Source organism: Sapajus apella, unplaced genomic scaffold (assembly GCF_009761245.1).
Source record: "Sapajus apella isolate SASKATOON/1434 unplaced genomic scaffold, GSC_monkey_1.0 scaffold10, whole genome shotgun sequence".
In the NCBI taxonomy this organism is placed as follows: domain Eukaryota; kingdom Metazoa; phylum Chordata; class Mammalia; order Primates; family Cebidae; genus Sapajus; species Sapajus apella.
This window is the reverse complement of record NW_022436950.1, coordinates 20,313,388-20,333,629: the sequence shown is the minus strand read 5'-3', so window position 1 is coordinate 20,333,629 and position 20,242 is coordinate 20,313,388. Positions and strand designations below refer to the sequence as shown.

General features: G+C 45.4%; 1 protein-coding gene across 2 annotated transcripts; it reads right to left on the bottom strand.

The window, feature by feature from the left end:
- Window positions 1–16,335: 16,335 nt before the first annotated feature.
- RESP18 (regulated endocrine specific protein 18) lies at window positions 16,336–20,081 on the bottom strand. 2 transcript variants are annotated; one of them, XM_032278091.1, is made up of 6 exons: window positions 19,888–20,081; window positions 18,427–18,531; window positions 17,276–17,408; window positions 17,004–17,043; window positions 16,793–16,882; window positions 16,336–16,459 (listed from the first exon to the last, which is right to left on the bottom strand). In XM_032278091.1, exons 2-6 carry the CDS (start codon window positions 18,509–18,511, stop codon window positions 16,436–16,438), a joined length of 372 nt encoding a protein of 123 aa, XP_032133982.1. In that variant the 5' UTR covers window positions 18,512–18,531; window positions 19,888–20,081; the 3' UTR covers window positions 16,336–16,435. The 2 variants fall into 2 exon arrangements, with proteins under 2 accessions (XP_032133982.1, XP_032133981.1); XM_032278090.1 differs by having other exon boundaries at window positions 16,336–16,882.
- Window positions 20,082–20,242: the final 161 nt, after the last annotated feature.

Here is a 20,242-nt window from a genome sequence, read left to right as displayed (position 1 = left end):
AGATGGAGTCTTGCTCTGTCGCCCAGGGTGGAGTACAGTGGCATGGCCTTGGCTCACTACAACTTCTGCCTCCTGGGTTCAAGCCTTTCTTCTGCCTCAGCCTCCCTAGTAGCTGGGATTACAGGCATATGGCACCTTGCCCAGCTAATTTTTGCATTTTTAGTAGAGACAGGCTTTCACCATGGTGGCCAGGCTGGTCTTGAACTCCTGACCTCAGGTGAGCCACCTGCCTCAGGCTTCCAAAGTGCTGGGATTACAGGGGTGAACCACCATGCCTGACCTCATTATTAGCTTTGACTCTCCTTTCTTCCTGGGCCACCTTGAGCCTATCAATCATATTATGGTTTCTTTTTTTTTTTTTTTTTGAGACGGAGTTTCGCTCTTGTTACCCAGGCTGGAGTGCAATGGCGCAATCTCGGCTCACCGCAACCTCCGCCTCCTGGGTTCAGGCAATTCTCCTGCCTCAGCCTCCTGAGTAGCTGGGACTACAGGCACGCACCACCATGCCCAGCTAATTTTTTGTAGTTTTAGTAGAGACGGGGTTTCACCATGTTGACCAGGATGGTCTCGATCTCTTGACCTTGTGATCCACCCGCCTCGGCCTCCCAAAGTGCTAGGATTACAGGCTTGAGCCACCGCGCCCGGCCATATTATGGTTTCTGCCGGCAAAATACATCTTCCATCAGTCCACTTCTGCCTGTCCTCACTACCTGAACTAAAACACTGTGCTTCTTCATCACGATCACTGCAACAATCAGCTAACTGGTCTTTTGCTTCCACTCTTGTCACCCCATAAGTGAGGGAGTGAGCTTCTTAAGTTCAAATTTGATCTCCTTACTCTCTTGCTTTCCAGTAAAATAAAATGAAAAAAGGACAGAAGTGCATAATGAATACTTACATACTCATCATCTATACTTAATTGTTACTGATGTTTTACCATATTTGCTTCTTTTTAGTATTTAAACATGAATGATAGACATCATGACATTTCCCTTCTAAATGTTTCATTATACATCTCCAAGAAATAAGGACGTTTTCCTCCATAACCTAAGTGCCATTATGACACCTAACAAAATTTACAATAATTCCCTAATATCATTTAATGCTCAGTTCATATTCAAGTTACAGGTTATTTTCCCCAAAATGCCTTTTCTTTCCAGGTGTTTTCTTTAAAATAGCAGTCAGTTAAGGACAACCACTGCCTTTGTTATGTTTCTTAATTCTCTGTAAATTGGCATAGACACCGTCTCCTGTCTCCTGTCACCCATTTTGACATTGTCATGTTGAGAGACCAGGTCAATTTTTCTTTAGAGCCCTTCTTCTGGGTTTATCTGATTGTTTCTTCATGTTGTATTTCTCCAGTGTAAAACCTGTATATCACCTGTATTTCCTATAAACGAGAAGTTATATATGAAGTCTTGATTGGGTCAAATTAAAGCATTTTTAAAACAAAGTGTCTCTCATTGCATCATTTCAGGAAGTACATGATGTCTGACTGTTCCATTAGTGATGTTAAAATTGATCACTGGTTTAAGGTAGAGACAGCCAGATCTCTGTATATAAAGGTGTGTTTTTCTAATGTGACCAGCATGTAATCTTTGGATGATACTTTGGCTCTGTGAGATTATCTAGTTCCTCATCAACTTTTCACCTAATGGTTTTACTCTTCATTGGTGATCAATCCTTGACTAAATGATTTCATTAGAGGTTGCACAATGGTTATTTTTATAATTCTTTCATTCCATTTACGTTTATCAGCGTATTTTATTTTGTAGAGAAGGGCTTTCTCTCATCACCTGGATTTAGTTTACACTAAAATACAATTCCAACCGGAAAGGTAGCATACGTTCTTAGTTTTTTTTCTTTACCCATTTGCAAAATAATAAGTTGGTGTAGTGTAGTTACCTCTAACAGTGACTAATACATTTTTAAACATTTATTTATTTATTTGGAGTCAGGGTCTCACTTTGTCACCCAGGCTGGAGTACAGTGGCAAGATCATAGTTCACTGCGGCTTTGAACTCCTGGGCTCAAGCAATCCTTCTGCCCCAGCCTCCTGAGTAGCTACCACTATGAGCCACCATGCTTGGCTAATTATTATTATTATTTTTTTGTAGAGGCTAGGCACAATGGCTCATGCCTATAATTCCAGCACTTTGGGAGGCTGAGGCAGAAGAATCACTTGAGCCCAGGAGATCGAGACCAGCCTAGGCAACATGATGAAACCTTGTCTCTATAAAAAATACAAAAATTAGTTGGGTGTGGTGGCACATACCTATAGTCCCAGCTACTCAGGAGGCTGAGATAGAAGGATGACTTGAGCCCAGGGAGGTCAAGGCTTCAGTGAGCAATGATTGCACCACTGCACTTCAGCCTCTGGGACAGAGTGAGATTCTGTTTCAAAAAAAAAAAAAAAGAATTCAAAACAACAGAGACAGGGGTATCACTACATTGCCCAGGCTGGTCTTGAACTCCTGGTCTCAAGCAATCCTCCTGCCTTGGCCTCTTAAAGTGCTGGGATTACAGAGGCAAGCCACTGTGTCCAGTTGGCAGATACATTTTTAAAGGATTTTTGTTTTTTTGAGTATTACTATGGAAGTATGGATTTTAATATATTCCATGTGTATCAATCACAGTAATTATTCCTTTTGATATTGAAATTGTCCCAGATTAAACCAGTGAAAGCTCTTTTAATTGTCCTTGTATTGCCTCAGATGTCCTTTTGAAACATCTCATTAATTATTGAAATCTTCCTTATTTTCTGCCACTCCAAGATGTACTAGGTTTACCTTTTTTTATTTCCTGTCCCAGACATGGAAGCAGCCATTTCTCCAAAGACACTTGTTAGCTATTATAAAGACTAATTTTAGAGACAACAATCTAGGTTCTGGGGGTGATAATGGCTATCCAAGTAAATATGTGTTAGACTTACTCATAGTCTCCTCTATGGTTCTACCTTATCTTTTGCATTGTCCATTCTTTTGTCTCTCCATAGACATTCTAGATATTTTCTTTTAAACTGTATTCCAGTTTGCTAGTTTTCTCTTCAGTTGCGTAAAATCTTCTGTTAAACCCAAGTGTCAATCTTGAACTTGGCCAAAAACAGACGGCCCACTCAATCAGAGTAAATGAGAAGCATATAATGAGGGAACTATTTATAAAGGTATGGACAGACAAAGGAATATAAACCTTTGTCAACTCACAGGGGGTCTTGGAAGGAGCCAGGAAAATATGTACCTTGACTTCTTTCTCATTTTGGTCTCTGATCTCCTGCCAATACCTACTATTGGCTGAATTCAACCAGAAGCCAGTAAGCAAGAACCTGTGGTTGGCGCAGTCCACAGGCATCAACCTGGGGTCAGAGAGTAGGGTGAAAAAAGATGGAGCATGAATATGGATGGGAAATGGGGAACATCTAGCTTAAGCTGTGACGAACCTCTGATTTTATGATTTAGTGTGTCAGGTAATACCCAGTTCATAATTACTTGTTGTTCCACGGCCAGATATTCAGTCTAAACCAGAGGCCTGGTAGAAAACTAGGAGCTGCTTTTCAAACACAGAATAGTTGATGTATAAAAGGTCATGGCTTTATTCCACCGGGGTTGCTAGGGTATTCATATGACATCTCAGTCTGCCACAGACACTTCCAATGCCACTGGGATCACTGAGTCATAATAACCAAGCAAAAGAACTGCTCGCCTTGCAAGCCAAGACTGCTGCAGAATGTTTTCTTGCTTCAGGCCACAATAGAAGCCAGATGGATCGCTGGTAAATAGGTTGGAGCAGCACATTTACATGGGTTGTGTGTTGTCTCAAATGCCAAAGAAGCCCACTCTTTTCCAAAGAGTATTGCCTCTTTTTTCATGTCAAGATGAAGTGATTTGATTCATTTTAAAGAGGGCATCTCAACATGCCACAGAAAACTAGACCTTCAGGAACTTCATTAATGTGACGGGACTCTGAACTTTTCTTGAGATTCTTCTATGCGTATGTCCATAGCATCCAGGGTACTTACTACATCCTGTTTACCATATCTGATTAGCTCAATGTCACCAGAGTAATGGATCAGTGTGGTATTTTCTGTGTAATACTGTCTTAGTCATTTGGGATGCCATAAAAATTTACAATAGACTGAACAGCTTATACACAATGGAAATTTATTTCTCACAGCTCTTGAGGCTGGAAGTCCAAGATCAGAGTGCCAGCATGGTTGAGTTTGGCGAGGACTCTCACCTGGGTTTCAGACTGCCAACTTCTTGCTGTATTCTCACATGGAGAAAAGAGGGCAAGAGAGCTCTCATCCCTTTTACAAGGACAAGAATGAATGAATCCCATTCATGAGGGATACTCTCGTGACCTAGTTACCTCTTTAAGTCCCCACCTTCTAATACATTGAAGGTTGGATTTCAACATATTAATTTTTCAGGGGGGGGATACAAACATTCAGCCCATTGCAGATATCAAAGTAAAAAAGGCCTTTCCAGATCATATTTTTACAGAGAACAGGAGAGTTGACAGCCCTGAAATGAGATGGTTTTAGGGTATACTGTTGTCTCTGCCTTGTGAATGCAGCTGTTTCTATTTTTCCTAACAAGAATGGAAAAGAATGTCTAAATCAGTATTGGCCAGTAGAAATAGAATTTGTAGTTATAGATACAATTTTAAATTTTCTAGTAGCTGCATTTTAAAAAGTAAAAGGAGGCCAGGCGTGGTGGCTCACGCCTGTAATCCCAGCACTTTGGGAGGCCGAGGTGGGTGGATCATGGGGTCAGGAGATGGAGACCATCCTGGCCAACATGATGAAACCCCGTCTCTACTAAAAATACAAAAATTAGCGGGGCGTGGTGATGCACTCCTGTAGTCGCAGCTACTTAGGAGGGTGAGGAAGGAGAACAGCTTGAACCTGGGAGGCGGAGGTTGCAGTAAGCCGAGATTGTGCCACTACACTCTAGCCTGGTGGTGGAGCGAGACTCTGTCTTAAAAAACAAAACAAAGAAACCAGGTGAAATTCATTTTTAAATTTTTGTTTTTATAGATTTAGGGGGTATGAGTGCAGATTTCTTACATGCGCATATTGCATCATGGTGAAGTCTGTGCTTCAATTGTGCCCTTTTAGTGCTTTTAGTGTTAATAATGAACATCGTACTGAATAGATAATTTTTCAATCCTCATTCCTGAAATTGATTTTATTTTTATTTATTTATTTAGAGACAGAGTCTATCTCTGTCACCCAGGCAGTGGTACGATCTCAGCTCACTGCAAGCTCTGCCTCCCAGTTTCAAGCGATTCTCATGCCTCAGTCTCTCATGTAGCTGGAATTACAGGTGTGCGCCACCACGCCTGGCTAATTTTTTGTATGTTTAGTAGAGATGGGGAGACGGGGTTTCACTATATTGGCCAGGCTGGTCTTGAACTCCCAACCTCAGGTGATCCACCCACCTCAGCCTCCCAAAGTGTTAGGATTACAGGTGTGAGCCATCACACCAGCCTAATGTTAATATTATGTCTTATTTAACCCAATATAAAAAAAAACAGCTCAATATGTAATCAATATAAAAGATTAATGAGATATTTTGCATTCTCTTCATACTGAGTCTTTGAAGTAAGAATCACTGCATATTTTATTCTTACAATACCTCTCATTTGGACCAGCCATGTTTTAAGAGCCCAGTAGCCACATACGGCTAGTGGCTGCCATTGTGGATAGTATGGTTCTAGATCAATGGTCGAATACCAGGAAAGAGAGCTGCTACCTGCAAAGGTCATTATAATCTACAACTTTTCTTCAAGATCCAGCTTTCTGTTTCACAGGATAAATGGGCAAATTAAATAAGAAAATGATAGGAATGGCTACCTCTATGTCTTTCCAGTCTTTGATGAAAGGAATGAAATTCCCCGAGGAATGTGTAATTGCTTTTGGTGCACGCTTTTTGAGGGGAGAGGTTGTTCCAGGTTCCTCTATTGGACCATATCCTAGCAAAATAACCTTCCCTTTACAAGATTAGAGAATCTTAAAACAGCAACTCAAAGTGCTGTTAAAAAAAAGCAGAGAACCAAAGCAGAGATTTTGCCAATTACTAAGTATACCTATTCCCATTGCATTTCCTCTATTTCCTCAGTCTGAGGAAATTACAAAAGGATTGATATATCCTCAATCCCACTAGACTACGGTAACGCAGACAGTGGCCACAACTCCATTTATTATGTGACACCTTTAAGTTCTCACTCTGATGTTACCGCAGTGGTCTGGATCTTCATGTGTGCTAACCTACCCTGTGTTAGCCAGACAGGCTCCATTTTGATGAGAGACAGATTCCATCTTAACCTCCGCCTCACCCCTCCCGCCATTTCTTCTTTGATTGCATACTTGGGTCGTGTTCCTGTGCTGGGTCATGTTGTACTTAGAGCTAAAGAAACATAACTGTGGTAACCATACCCTGCTTGACAAGCCCACTTGCTGTTGTGAATACCCCCTTGATTGATTGTATGGAAAATACTGAATGCCCCTCGCCCTTGGTAACCAGCAATCATGGGAACCGCTTGTGTATACCCTCCTGAGTTAATCAACAATCATGGGAGCTTCCTGACTCCTAGTTATCAGCCTCCTCCCTTAACCTGCCTATTCTGCTTCTGTAAAATTCTGCTTTGCCCCCTTACCTTGAGCAACATATAAAAGGAAATCAAACCCCTTCCTCAGGGCCGAGAGATTTTGAGCATGAGCTGACTCTCGGTTGCCAGCAATAAAGGACTCTCAATTCGAACTTAGAGTGTGGCGCTTTCCATTCGACTCACTCGGTTATAACACATGGACTAGCTTCTATTCAGAACCAGTTTCCAGTAATCCAGAATTTTTGTGTGTGGGAAGTAGAAAAGGTCCTTTTTAAAATTTCCTTTCTTGTTAAAGAATAAGTGTGCTAATAACTTTGTTAAGCCCTATCCTCTGTAGCTGTTAGACATGCCATGCTTACAGGCATGTAGTACATTCTATATCCTTGTACTTTAACCAAGATATCTGTGCTGGACATGCTCACAGGCATGTCCCAGCTCTCCATTGCTTTTACCTGTTTAGAAAAGTTTTAAGTTGCTAGCCAATCAGGTTTTGGTTTAAATTGTGAGGTCTGGCTCCAGCCAACGGAGATCAGACACAGCAGTAAGGATGACCTCGAATGTGTAAGGGATAAATTTGTGTGTTTTCCTTTGCTCATTGCACTCTCATGGCAAGACGGCTGGCAAGGATACCCTTCCTGCAGTCCAGGAAGTAAAAATTGCATTGCTGAAAGATCCTTTGTCTCAGTGCTAATTTTTCTTTGTGGCACCGAGCATCTATTTCCAACATTGTGTATAACCTTTCCCCAGTGCTACTGACCTTGTAAATGGTTACAGATCCTTCTAGGGGAAGATTTGGAGGAAGGTTCACTGTGTCTATTTAAGGCCATATTGCCACCCAATCAAGGGGTTCCATTTCTGTGAATTGCTTTAGCCCCAGGAATTGGAAAATAGGCTGTGAGCTCCTACTAGGACAAGGGAACTATCACACATCATCCAATTGACTTTTCTTTCAGAGAGTCCCAGTGCCAACCTCTAAAGTTCTGGGGATTAGATGGTTGCAAAAGGAGGCCACATTGCTACTAATTCAAGTTTAGTCTTCTTTAATTTGAATTGATTAAATCTACCTGATATCAATTCACATGTGTCTGTGGCCTTATTTGCATCATATTTCTTCCAAGTCAAGTGAGTTGCCCAAATTGATTAAACGGCTATCCCTTACCAAAGACTAGTACACCTACCTAGCAGTGCTGGCTGGGCCATGCTGGGCCTTAGGGTGTTGTCATGTTTGTTCCCTCTGGACACCCCTTCTTGAGTAGAAAAATACTGAGTAGGGTCAAGAAGAGATTATACTTCAGCCTCAAAACTCCTAAATATGGTCCAGAAGTAGTTTGCCTCTTTTTTAAACTTTATATAAATGGAGTAATAGAATACATATTCTTTTTTGCATGGCTTTGGAAAGTTGTAGTTTATTCTTTGTTGCTGTAGTAATATTGTACAAATATGCTAAACTTTATTCATCTAAGGCTGGTGCAGTGGCTCACACCTGTAATCCCAGCACTTTGGGAGGCTGAAGGAGGCGGATCCCCTGAGGTCAGGAGTTCGAGATCAGTTTGGCCAACATGGTGAAACCCCAACACTATTAAAACTACAAAAAAAATTAGCCAGGTATAATGACACATGCCTGTAATCTCAGCTACTAGGGAAGCTAAGGCAGGAGAATTGCTTGAACCTGAGAGCTGTGGGTTGTAGTGGGCCAAGATTGCACCATTGCATTCCAGCCTGGGTGACAGAGTGAGACTCCAACTCAAAAAAAAGGAAAGTGTCTATTTTTCTGCTGATGGACATTTGGGTTGTCTCAGGCTTGGTATTATTATGTATAATGCTATTATGAATATTCTTTTTTTTTTTTTTGAGGCAGAGTCTCAGCCTCCTGAGTAGCTGGGGTTACAGGTGCATGCCACAACGCCAGGCTAATTTTTCTATTTTTAGTAGAGATGGGATTTCACCATGTTGGTTAGGCTGGTCTCGAACTCCTGACCTCAAGTGATCTGCCTGCCAAATTGCTGGGATTGCAAGTGTGAGCCACCATGCCTCGTCTGAGTTACCGTTTAACTCCAGCCATTGCTGCAGCCAGCAGCAGCATGCAGGCATCATCCGACACCTCCTGCCTCACCTGCACTGAATATCTCTTGTTTTTGGTTTGAGTCTGTCTGCTATGACAGCATTAGACACTCCGGGGAATCTGTTCAGTCATTCTCATCCATGAAAAACCTGGCAGCATGAGAAAATTAACATCCCGTAGTTCCACTCTTGATCCAATGGGGGATGGAGACTAGAAAATAAATACTGTTTTTTTTCTGAAGGGCAATTGTAGGGTATATCTTGTATTTGATGCCTAAAGAGTCCCCAGAAGAACTGATTCCCAGCAGCCTACAACTCATTATTGCACCCTTGAATTAGCTTTCCAAACCCCCCTCTTTCACTCTTTTTCCACTCTTGATCTTGTGGTATCTTCCCAAACTAAACAACCCCCATACAAGCACTTATTTTGCGCTTTGACTCTGGGAGGAATCAGTCAAAGACAAGTCATCTTCTGCAGCAGTTTGAGGAGTATGAGCTTGAGGTAATGAGCTAGTGTGTTATTACCAGAAGCAGAAATTGAGGAAAAAATAAATATAGGAGATATTATAACATGTGTTGATGAAAATGATCAGACATCCGAAGGGCTTGAGGTAATGACCTAGTGTGTCATTACCCGAGGCAGAAATTGAGAAAAAAATAAATATAGGAGATATTACAGCATGTGTTGACGAAAATGATCAGACATTCAAAGAAAAGGTAATGAAGTGGGAAGCAGACAGGAAGATACAGCTGTGGTGATGTCCTTAAATGAGCTCCCAGCTTTAACTCTTAAAAGTAAATCAATTTTCCTTCTCCAGACAATTCTCCAGGTGTTCCTATTTCATGAATAGCACTGTTATTCCCGCAGTCACAACATCTCTAAATTCAGGTAAGTCGTCTCTCTCGACAAAGCCCAGTCATTTGTACTAGTTTGCTAGGGCTGCCGTAACAAAGTACCAGAGACTGGGTGGCTTAAATAACAGAAATGTACAGTCTCACAGCTCTGGAGTCTAGAAATCGGAAACCAAGCTGTTGGCAGGGTTGATCACCTCTGAGAGCTATGAGGGAGAATCTGTTTCAGACCTCTCTGCTTGCCTTGTAGATGGCTTCCATCTCCTTTTATCTTTTCATATCATCTTTGCTTCAGCTGTGCTGTCTTCAAATCCTGTCCCTGCCTTTTGTGAGATCGGGTCTCGCTATGTTACCCAGGATGGTCTCAAACTCCTGTGCTCAAGCGATTATTTCCCCTCAGCCCTCTGAGTAGCTGGGACCACAGGCACTCACCACTGTGCCCAATTTCCCCTTTTTGTAAGGATACCAATCACACGGAATTAGAGTCCATCCTAATGACCTCATCTTAACCAACTATGTCTGCAACAGCCGTATTTCCAAATAACGTCACATTCAGAGGTACTGGGATTAGGACTTCAGCACAGAATGTTTTTGGGGGGAACAGAATTCAACCCACAACAATTGCCAAGGCTTATAAACTCATCCTTCAAAATATCTCTTATACATATCCTCTTTCCCTCCCATTCAGGTCCTGTGTGAAACACCCCTACCATTGCAATAGTCTTTCAAAAATGTTTCCATTCTCTCCTGCTCTCTAATCCACCCTTAAATGGAAACGTGAGGCTATGCTTAAACACAACTTTCACCCTGTTCTCTCACTCAAAAGCATTTAGTGTCTCTTCATTGCCTATCAGATACTACCCAAATCAGAAAACCCAGTCCTCTGTGATAGGAACTCAACCTGCCTTCCTTTCTAAAAACTCCTATCTTTCCTACCCATTCACCATGTCTCAGCATTATCAGATTATTTAATATCCCCCATAGGTTTTATCTTTCCAAGCTCTGCAACTTTGCTCTGGGCGTGGGGGCAATGGTAGGAGGGTCAGGGAATGCACCACAGAAGAGAATTTAGATTTTTCATCAATGGACCACGATTGATGAGGTGATGTGCTCGGGATGGGGCACTTATATGCAGAGGGAACTGCTGATACAAGGGCCCAGGAGCATAAACCAGATGGGCATGTTTGGGAAATGGAAATAGAGCTGAATTGCTGGTGCACATAGGACGGCAGAATGGGGGAAACACCACAGCGTTGAAGAGGTTGGTGAGACAAGAACTTGAACGTTCTGTGGGCCAGAAACATTGCTTAGATTCTTCCCTCTACGCAGGCAGTTAGTCAATGATCTATAACCAAATCCATGGCAGTGGATACTCTGGCTCGTTCACAACTGTATCCCCAGGGACTAGAAAAGTGTCTGGCACATAGTAGGCTTAGTCCTGGTGGACCCAAGAGCAGACTAAGTCAAGAACTTGGGCTGGGCATGGTGGCTCACGCTGGTAACCCCAGCACTTTGGGAGGCCAAGGCAGGAGAATCACTTGACCTCAGGAGTTTGGGATCGGCCTGGGGAACATAGTGAGACCTTGTCTCTACTAAAAACCAAAATAATTAGCCAGGCGTGGTGGTGAACATCTGTAGTACCAGCTAATGGGCCTCAAGTGAGGTGAAAGAACTGGATTCTTCCAATTGTTCACAGCAGCCTCAGTCTCTCAGGATCAAATGAGGTGGAAGAATCCCGAGAGACTGAGGCTGCTGTGAGCTGTGATTGCACTACTGCACTCCAGCCTGGGTGGCAGAGTGAGATCTGGGTCTCATAAATAAATAAGAATTTGGGTGCAGGTAGTTCCTGTGGGAGATGATTCCAGAAATCACAGATGAGGGACAGGGAAAGTAAGTCAAAGAAGGAAGATAAGCCAATAATATTCAGTGTGTTGCTGAACAAGTTACCACTGTGGGTGACTAGGTTAAATCTCACCTGGGATCCTCTGAAGAATCATATGGAACATTCCTCAGAATTGCCCACTAAGGGCTGGTGGAACCTGGGATATTTTTGTAGTAAATTTGGTTCTTACCTGGTTGAGAGTTGCCTCTAGGGGCATTACATCCCTGGTGCTTCAGGGCTGCCTAAAGCACAGGTGAGCAGTTCCTTGGCATTCCAGAGAGCTTGCAGGATGAGAAGCAGAGTCCCAGGGCATGAGGTGGGAAGGTTGACATGTTCAAGAACTGTCCACCTGCGGCTGCAGGCAAATGGAGATGTAGGCCAGGAGATATGAGGTGGGGCGTCCACTGCATTCACTCCCTGTAAATACCTGAATGACACTATGTTATATGTAGCTTACTTTCTTGACTTTTTCTTTTTTTAAAAACAGTCTCACTCTGTCACCCCGGCTGGAGTGGAGTGGCACAATCATGGCTCACTGCAGCCTCGACCTCCTGGGCTCAAGTGATCCTCCCACCCCAGGCTCCCAGACAGCTGGAACTACAGGTGCACACACCACCACGCCTGTGGGGTCCAGCCCTGTAGGGTTCTGTGAGTCCCTCTCTGCTGGTGTGGAGATGAGAAATTGTAGAAATAAAAGACACAAGACACAGAGATAGAGAAAAGAGAGTTTGAACCTGGGAGTCCACTGCCAACCAAAGCGCGGGTGTCCTGCAGTGGCCCCAAGCGTCCGCACACTCTGACTTTTATTGAGTGCAAAAGCTGGGGGCAGGGAAGGTAGGGCATAGGTAAGGCTGGCCTTGGTGGTCGGCAACTGGGAGCAGGGTAAAATAGGGTGTGGCAGTGACAGGGTCAAGTACAGCACTTGTCATATAGTTAGGGGCTCAGGAATTTCCAACAGCTGAGATGAGGTAAGGGGCATAATGCGTCAGCACTTTTTCCATACTTGCCACAAAGACATTAAGATTTACGTTACTTTTACTGATTAATTCTTACAATAAAAAAGGAACCAGGTGCAGAAGTGGATCATGAGATTGACATGGAACATGACCACTGAAGCACAGCGTCACATAGAGACAATTAAGCCCCTGGATGTTTGTGGGCCTACCTGACAGCGTCAGGCCCAACGCAAGATCTTGGAGAAGTGGTTTCCTCCTAACTCCTCCAAGGAGACTTCTCAGCTATTTTGGACGTCTCCTTCCCTAGCTGGCTAAACAGTGGGCACTTTTCCAGCACTGGCGCTGCTGCACAGCCAAGGCGCCCTCCAGCAGCCCTCATGTGGGCATGACAGACGGCTTAGAGCATCTTGCCTTAGGACCATTCATTTCACAATGTCGCCCCAGGCTCACACTTCCCACCAGAGAGGCATTAGTAAAAGAATTAGGATCACCTATGAACAACTACTATGGTTATATCTCTAGTTATTTTCTTCATTATTTACATGGGAATAGGCTGAGGCTGCTGACTCCTGCCTAGCCACTTATGGGATCTCCCCTCTACACACGCCCAGCTAATTTTTGCATTTTTGTAGAGATGGGGTTTTACCATGTTGCCCAGGCTAGTCTCAAACTCTTGGGCTCAAGTGATCTGCCTGCCTCAGCCTCCCAAAGTGCTGGGACTACAGGCATGAGCCACCGCACCCAGCCCTGGCTACTCTTAAAGGTCTTTGAGGGCAGGAACCAAATATACTCAAAGGCCAGGCAAAGTGAAGCACATGATTACATACATGTCTGAAAATGAATAAGAAAGAAAGGCATAAGAAGGAAAGATAGATGAGTGGCGGGGGTTAATTGATTTAATGAGAACTAGGTACAAATTAGTATAACTAGTCTCATGTCAGCTTTAGCTACATGCTTGAACACACAAGAAGGGAAAGGACAACCACAGCAGCATGACTGAGAGTTTGGATCATTAAAACTAGTCATGTAATTTATCCGAGTTGTTTAAATGGGGAAGATGTGGTGTGGCCAAGTTCCAGTTCCTTAGAGAAACCCAGTCTTTTATTTTTTTATTTTTATTTTTTGAGATGGAGTCTCACTCTGTTGCCCAGGCTGGAGTGCAGTAGTGTGATCTTGGCTCACTGCAACACTGCTTTCAGGTTCAAGCAATTCTCCTACCTCAACCTCCTGAGTAGCTGGGATGCTGGGATTACAGGTGCCTGCCACCATGCCTGGCTAATTTTTGTATTTTTATATTGATTCATTGATTGATAGAGAGTCTTGCTCTGTTGCCCAGGCTGGAGTGCAGTGGCACGATCTCAGCTCACTGCAGCCTTCACCTCCTGGGTTCAAGTGATTCTCCTGCCTCAGCCTCCCAAGTAGTTGAGATCTCAGGCATGTACCACCACTCCCAGCGAATTTTTGTATTTTTAGTAAAGAGGATGTTTCACCACATTGGCCAAGCTGGTCTCAAACTCCTGACCTCAGGTGATCTGCCTGCCTCCCAAAGTGCTGGGATTACAGGCATGAGCCACCATGCCCAGCCTGATTTTTGTATTTTCAGTAGAGATGGAGTCTCACCATGTTGGCCAGTATGGTCTCAAATTCCTGACCTCAAATAATCTGCCTGCCTTGGCCTCCCCAAGTGCTGGGAGTATAGGCGTGAGCCTCTGCACCCAGCCAAGAAACCCAGTCTTGATACCTGCCCATTTGCTTACACTTGTGAGCCTCCAATATGTGTGAAAGTTCTTCAATACATATAAAGCTCTGCAAATAGAGCATTCTAGTGTTTGGTTGTTGGCTGAGCATGGGCGGTGAGATTACCAACTCCCTTTTATGATTTTAAGCTACTAGGAGCAAACTGGCAAGAACCATCAGAATGTCCGATGTGTGTACTCTCTGACCTCAGCACTGCTCTGCTGGTCCCTGTGGACAGGATGGGTGGGAGAGCCTGGCAGGGGCTATAATGGAGGTGGGAACCTCAAAAAAACAGCAGCGGCCAGGCCTGCCTGGCATGAGGGTAAAAGAAATCAATATGGAGCCCCCTTCCTCATAACATGAAAGGATGGGTAACCAGACCGCACAGTGTGGCTGGGATGTGGCTGAGGAGGCTGCCATTCCAGCTGTGGTCTCACTCTCACTTTCCCCACTCCAGGAATTATCAGTGGAAGGAAAACAAGACAGAAGCCAGCCTTCCATCAGCCAAGAGTTGTGCTCCCCTCAGCCCCACCCCATGTTTGGTCCTACCTCTCTCCCTTTGGAGGCTCTGGCCAAGTTCAAACCCCACTCATCTTACTCAAGACAAGCTCACAGGCAGTGTTTGCATGAGAGTCTACTTTAATGATTCAGATCTGAGTCATCCAGGAACTGCCCCTCTGAAGGGCAATGGGAAGGGTGCTGGGGCTGGGAGGTTCCACATGAGGTTTCAATCAGCCACAAGGTTGTGGCCAGCAGTGGGAAATGGCCCAGAGAAGCCCTAAAACAAGAAGAAACAAGTCAGGATGTGAGACGGTGGCTCCTCCCTCATCTGCCCTCCTTCCACAATACCATAGTAACAGCCTAATCCAAATAAGCCTTCAGCACAGTGACAACTCACCGACTGAGAGCCTGGCCCCTTGGCTCTCACATGTAGCCCTGTCTCTCCATGGTTTGTCCTTATGGTCAGGTCTGGAGAAGAATGGCAGCTCCTTGTTTGAATTATTCCTGGGAGCACCAGGGAAACCAGTCCCCTACAGGTAGGTCTCTGTCACATCTGTCACTGAGCTCTGATTACATTGCCCCAGCAACCAATCCAGGCTTAGGAAGCCCAGCTGCCACATTGTGGAAGTAGGAATCTGTTTCCTTGGAGAGCATGAGGAGCTGGAACCCTCTGTGGTGCAGGCTGCCTTTAGATGGAGGGTGTGGCCAGCCGGGGGTGCCCTGCTTCACTGCCACCAGCCAAATCCAAGCCACCTCGGTCTCCCTGGACCAGGATGGGCTTCTCCTTACAGATCTCTCAGTTTTTATTCTTGTTCCCCTTATAGTTCATTCCCCAACATAACCAGGGTGGCCTTTTAAAATCATATCACATTGTGACATTCCTTTCCTTAAAATTTCCCAGTTAAATTCCCACTGCACTTAGAATAAAATCCAAACCCTTTGCTATGAACTATGAGCCCCTGTGTGGTCAGTCCTGGGCCTACTTCTCCACCCTCATCTTCTGCCACTGACTTTTCTTTCCATTCCTTGACATGCCATGGTGTGGGTGTCTCAGGGCATCTGTAGTGGCGATGCTCTCCGCCTATGATGCCCTTCCTTTACATCTTCCTTTGGCTGCCACATTCTTATAATTTAGGTCTTAGTCCAAAGGGGGGGATAAAACCTCTTTTTTCTTTTTCCTTTTATTTTTTGAGACAAAGTCTTATTCTGTTGCCAGGCTGGAGTGTAGTGGTGTGATCTCAGCTCACTGCAACCTTCACCTCATGGGTTCAATCAAGTGGTTCTCCTTCCTCAGCCTCCCGAGCAGCTGGGACTACAGACATGTGCCACCATGCCCAGCTGATTTTTGTATTTTTTAGTAGAAACAGGGGTTCACCACAGTGGACGGGCTGGTCTCAAACTCCTGACCTCGTGATCTGCCTGCCTCGGCCTCCCAAAGTGCTGGGATTACAAGCGTGGGCTACTGCATCCAACCAAAAAAAGTCTTTTTTCAATGTGGAGGAGTCTGATGTCTGGAATGGCCCAATCATACTGCAGTCCTTGAGAGGAAGGGCAGGGATTGTGCAGGGGAAAGAGCTGGAAATCAGGAGACCTGCATCCAGTCTTGGCTCTGCCACAAACACATGGTGTGGCCTTGAGCACGTCCCATGGCCTGGGCCCCAATTTCTCATCTATAAAGAAGGATGGGAGTACTAGATGGGATGTTTTCAGAATTCTGAAAGAGTTCAAAGACCCCAAGGAGATGTCTCAGTACCTTGCCTGGGTGACTTGCCCAGGCCACAAAGTAGAGCAAGAGGGAGGCTGAATGTGAGGGCCTCTGAGCTGCACTTCCCATTCATCAAGGGAGTGTTGCTATCACTTGCTATATACGAGGGCATATGTGGCAAAAGGAGGACCTTTTATCTCATTTTGAAAACCCTGCAGTTTCAATGCCTATTTTAAACTCAATGCCTATGCATGATCTTATAGATTAATTTCTTCCTTAGAGGCTCTCAGTGCCTGCTTCATGTCCAGACCCCCATATGAATGCCTATAGGTAGTCTGAGATATACAGAAAAGTTGGGGTACCTTTGATTGGGAGAGAAAAATCTTTTCTTCAGCTTATCTGCCCTCACCCCAATGCCCATTCCCTTCTTCCTATTTGCCTCCCTCATTTAAACAGGGCCAATCTCCCTAGAAAAAGTGAGCCCCTCACCTCAACGGGGTTGGCCACCTCTTGTTTCAGGGCCTTGGAAATCACTTTGGAGGTAAAGCACTGATCCCTGTTCAACTTGGCCAAGGGGCTCTGTAAGAAGGGAAACCAGGAGTCAAGGAGGAGGCAGAAGAGGGTGAGAGAGCCCCAGAGGGAAAGCAATTGGATACAAAGTCAGGGATTCACAATTCTTGAGAAGATGCATGAGTCTCGCCATGGGGAATAGGAGTCGAAGTCTCTCCCCTTGCTTGCTCCTAGAAGAGACAGGGAATGACAAATAGGACCTAGGCTTGCCGCACCCACCTCCCCTCCCTTTGCCCATATCACTAATGGATCGTGAATTGTTGCGTGCTGATTCCAAACAGGATCTCTGAATTGTTCTCCTCAAAGTGCTCCTGGCTACTTCTACCTGCAGTTTTAGCACACATTCCTTCCCTGTTCTGACTGTCTGCCAGAATGATTACAATGACCACAGGCTTCACACACCTGACCCCAGTGGTTTTAGTGGGAAAAACTGCTTTCCCATCCTTCAGGCATGGATTTTGGGGATGCAGTCTGCTGACATGCTCCATCTTTTGGGTCATTACCTCCTGGGTGATGTCATCCTTCCAGAAAAGACCTACAGGATGAAAGGATGGGGTGAGTTGACACCTGGGATGCTTGGACCCACTCCAGGGATCAGAGCAACCTCTCCCTCAAGTATGTATAAGACTGCATTTTACAGAGAGAATTAAACAAGGTGATGTATTAAACTTGCTTAGCACAGTGCCTGGCATATAATATTCAAATTGAGACTATGATGACAATCTTTTTGCTGGTTCATTATGAAATGAACCAGCAAATTATTGTGAGGATGAAATGAGGTTAGGAATGTAGAGTGCTTAGAAAATGCTAAGGTGGTGATTATCAAACCTTAGCATGTGCATCAGAATCTCCTGCAAGGCTTGTTAAAGTACGAACTGCTGTTCCCCTCTCCTATGGCTTCTGATGCAATAGGTCTGGGGTGAAGTTCATGAATTCACATTTCTAACAAGTTCCCTGGTGATGTTGATGCTGACAGTTCAGGGGTGCAATTTGAGAACTACTGCTCTAAGGCACTCTGCACACATTAGGCATTAGCAGTGATAATATGAGCTCAAGGAAGATTTCCTATCTGATTCTCTCCTCCCCAACGTTCATGAAAATCTGCTCTAAAAAAGGATCAGCCGCATGTTGCCAATGGACTCTCTACTCCCTTTCATTCCTTCCTTCTGTGTGTCATACAATTTCCTACTCAGAGGTTGAAGTGTATGTGTGTTTTCCTGGCTGAGAACTTAAGGAGTCCTGGCTTTGGAAAAGCTCATATAGTGTCAGGGTTGGGTGGAGACTAGTCCCAAGGAGTTGGATGCTGGGCTTTTTCAGGTTTTTTTCCCCAAGAAGCCTCTACGGGGCTTTTCCAGGGTGTTCAAATGCAAATAGTCCACCCATCCAGATACTACCCCCACTCTTGCCTCATCCCCATGGGGGTAAATGTGACAAGAAACTTTTAAGTAGAGACATTTGGGGAACAGAAAGCCTGTCCTCAGGCCAGATAGCCCCTTATCCCCCCTCCCCATATCTAACCAGGCCCCAACCTCTGTTCTCCAGCTTTTACTTACCTTGGGGTATAATCTGCTGGAGCACAACTTGTAAATGCTGGAAGACTGGGGTGGCAAATCCTTGGAGGGGCCAAAGTTGCCCCATTCCTACTTGGTCCTGACCATCTAAGGGCAAAATAGTGGTATCAGCAAGGAACCTGGCCAGAAGCCTTCCACATCCCAGTTGAAGAGAAGCAACTTCCTTGTACTATTGGTCCTGACCTCTGTTTCCCCTACCAGGCCCCTTTGCCCACTTCAAGTCTTCCTTCTTTAATTTTTCCCTTCCTCCATCACTACTTGCCATATTCTTCAGCCCCTGGGCCTCATTCACTCTTGTTATCAACTTATAGATAAGAACAAAGCTTATAGGCAAAGAGCAGCCTGTAGAAGTTCAGGTGAGCAGAGGCTCAGAATGCTAACCACATGGGAATAGTAATCGGGTGGGTAGGTGGGGTATGGGGAAACAGGTGAGCTTCATTTTAGGGAAGTCATTGAAGCCTGGAAGGATTAGAGAGGGGGACTGGGATCATTAGAAAGAAAAAGTATTGGTTTGTATAGGGTTTGAGGGTCTGGATCCTTTTTCTGAAAGCCACAGTTTGCCCAATTGTGCATAGGGGGAAGGGCAGGGGTTGGGGAAGAGAACCCCTAATGTTATGCACACCTTCCTTCTTCCAGATAAATGAGATAGGGCTGGAAGGCAGTCTGTTTTTTTGCTATACTGTAGTTACCATGAGCCATTCTGGACAGGTCTTTAGAAAAGGGAATTCTCCTAAAGCCTCCTTAAGGAAGGAGTGGAACCTCCAACACCCTGACGAGAAGGGAAAGAGCTTCGGGAAGGGGAGCCAGTTCTCTGAGGCAGCGCTCCCAGGACTGGTGGGACTGAGTGGTGACCAGCGCTGACTCGGCCTGCATCCCGAGCTCGCCTGGCGCTGTCCGTGGTGCTGAGAGGTGGGGGATGCTGGCTTGGCAGCGGCGCTAGGCGGAATGTGGGCGAGGCATAGCCTCAAGGCTTGGCCGTCCTTTCCCACGGCCCTCATCCTCTCATTGCCACGAAGCCTCCCCCCACAGTTGTTCCCGAATCCGCCTCACTAGCCTCTAAACCCAAATATCAGGCAGGGAGGAGGGCAACAGACTAGAGTTTGCGCTCTCTTCCCCCACGCGCTCTGCACAGGAATTCTGGAGTCGGCGCAATCGGTCTCCTACTGATGCGCCGGGAGTCTGCTCAGGGTCTACCTGGGTTGGTGCGGAGGGGGCGGGGTGAGGATGGTCCCATTCCGCCTCTATCCTGCTTTCCCTCAGCCTAGCGACCCCCTTATTGGAAATCGGCTCACAGCCACCAGGCTCTGGTGGGCTTACGAGGAAGCCCTGGCTCATCTCCCGGCCCAGCCTTTTCCTTGGACCCAAGACCCCGATACCCGCAGCCCTGGTCATCTCTTTTCTGCCTTTTCTTGTTCCTCCTGTGGCCGCATAGGCTGGTTTTACCTCTCTCTATCCATTTGTCTTTCCGACCTGCTCCCAAATCCCCAATTTTCCCCTGAACCCACTGCCCAGCCTATCTCAAGTCTACGCCTCTTCCCGCGACACTCTCGCAGCGTTTTTCTCTTCTCGCGCCCGTAAACACATTCTTTTACTTCCAGTTTCCCAGCCTTGAGGCCATCTTCAGACCCCCACCTCTTCAGGATCTCTCTCTTGGCCCTGCCCGCACCCCCCAGGGTTCCTCCTGATAGTGGGCACTAATGTCGCTGCAGCCCCTCAGCAGCAGGAAGCAAACAAGCAGCCGGGGGCCCCCGGAGCTCACAGGCCACAGTGGGCGCTGCATCCTCCCAGGCTCTGCACG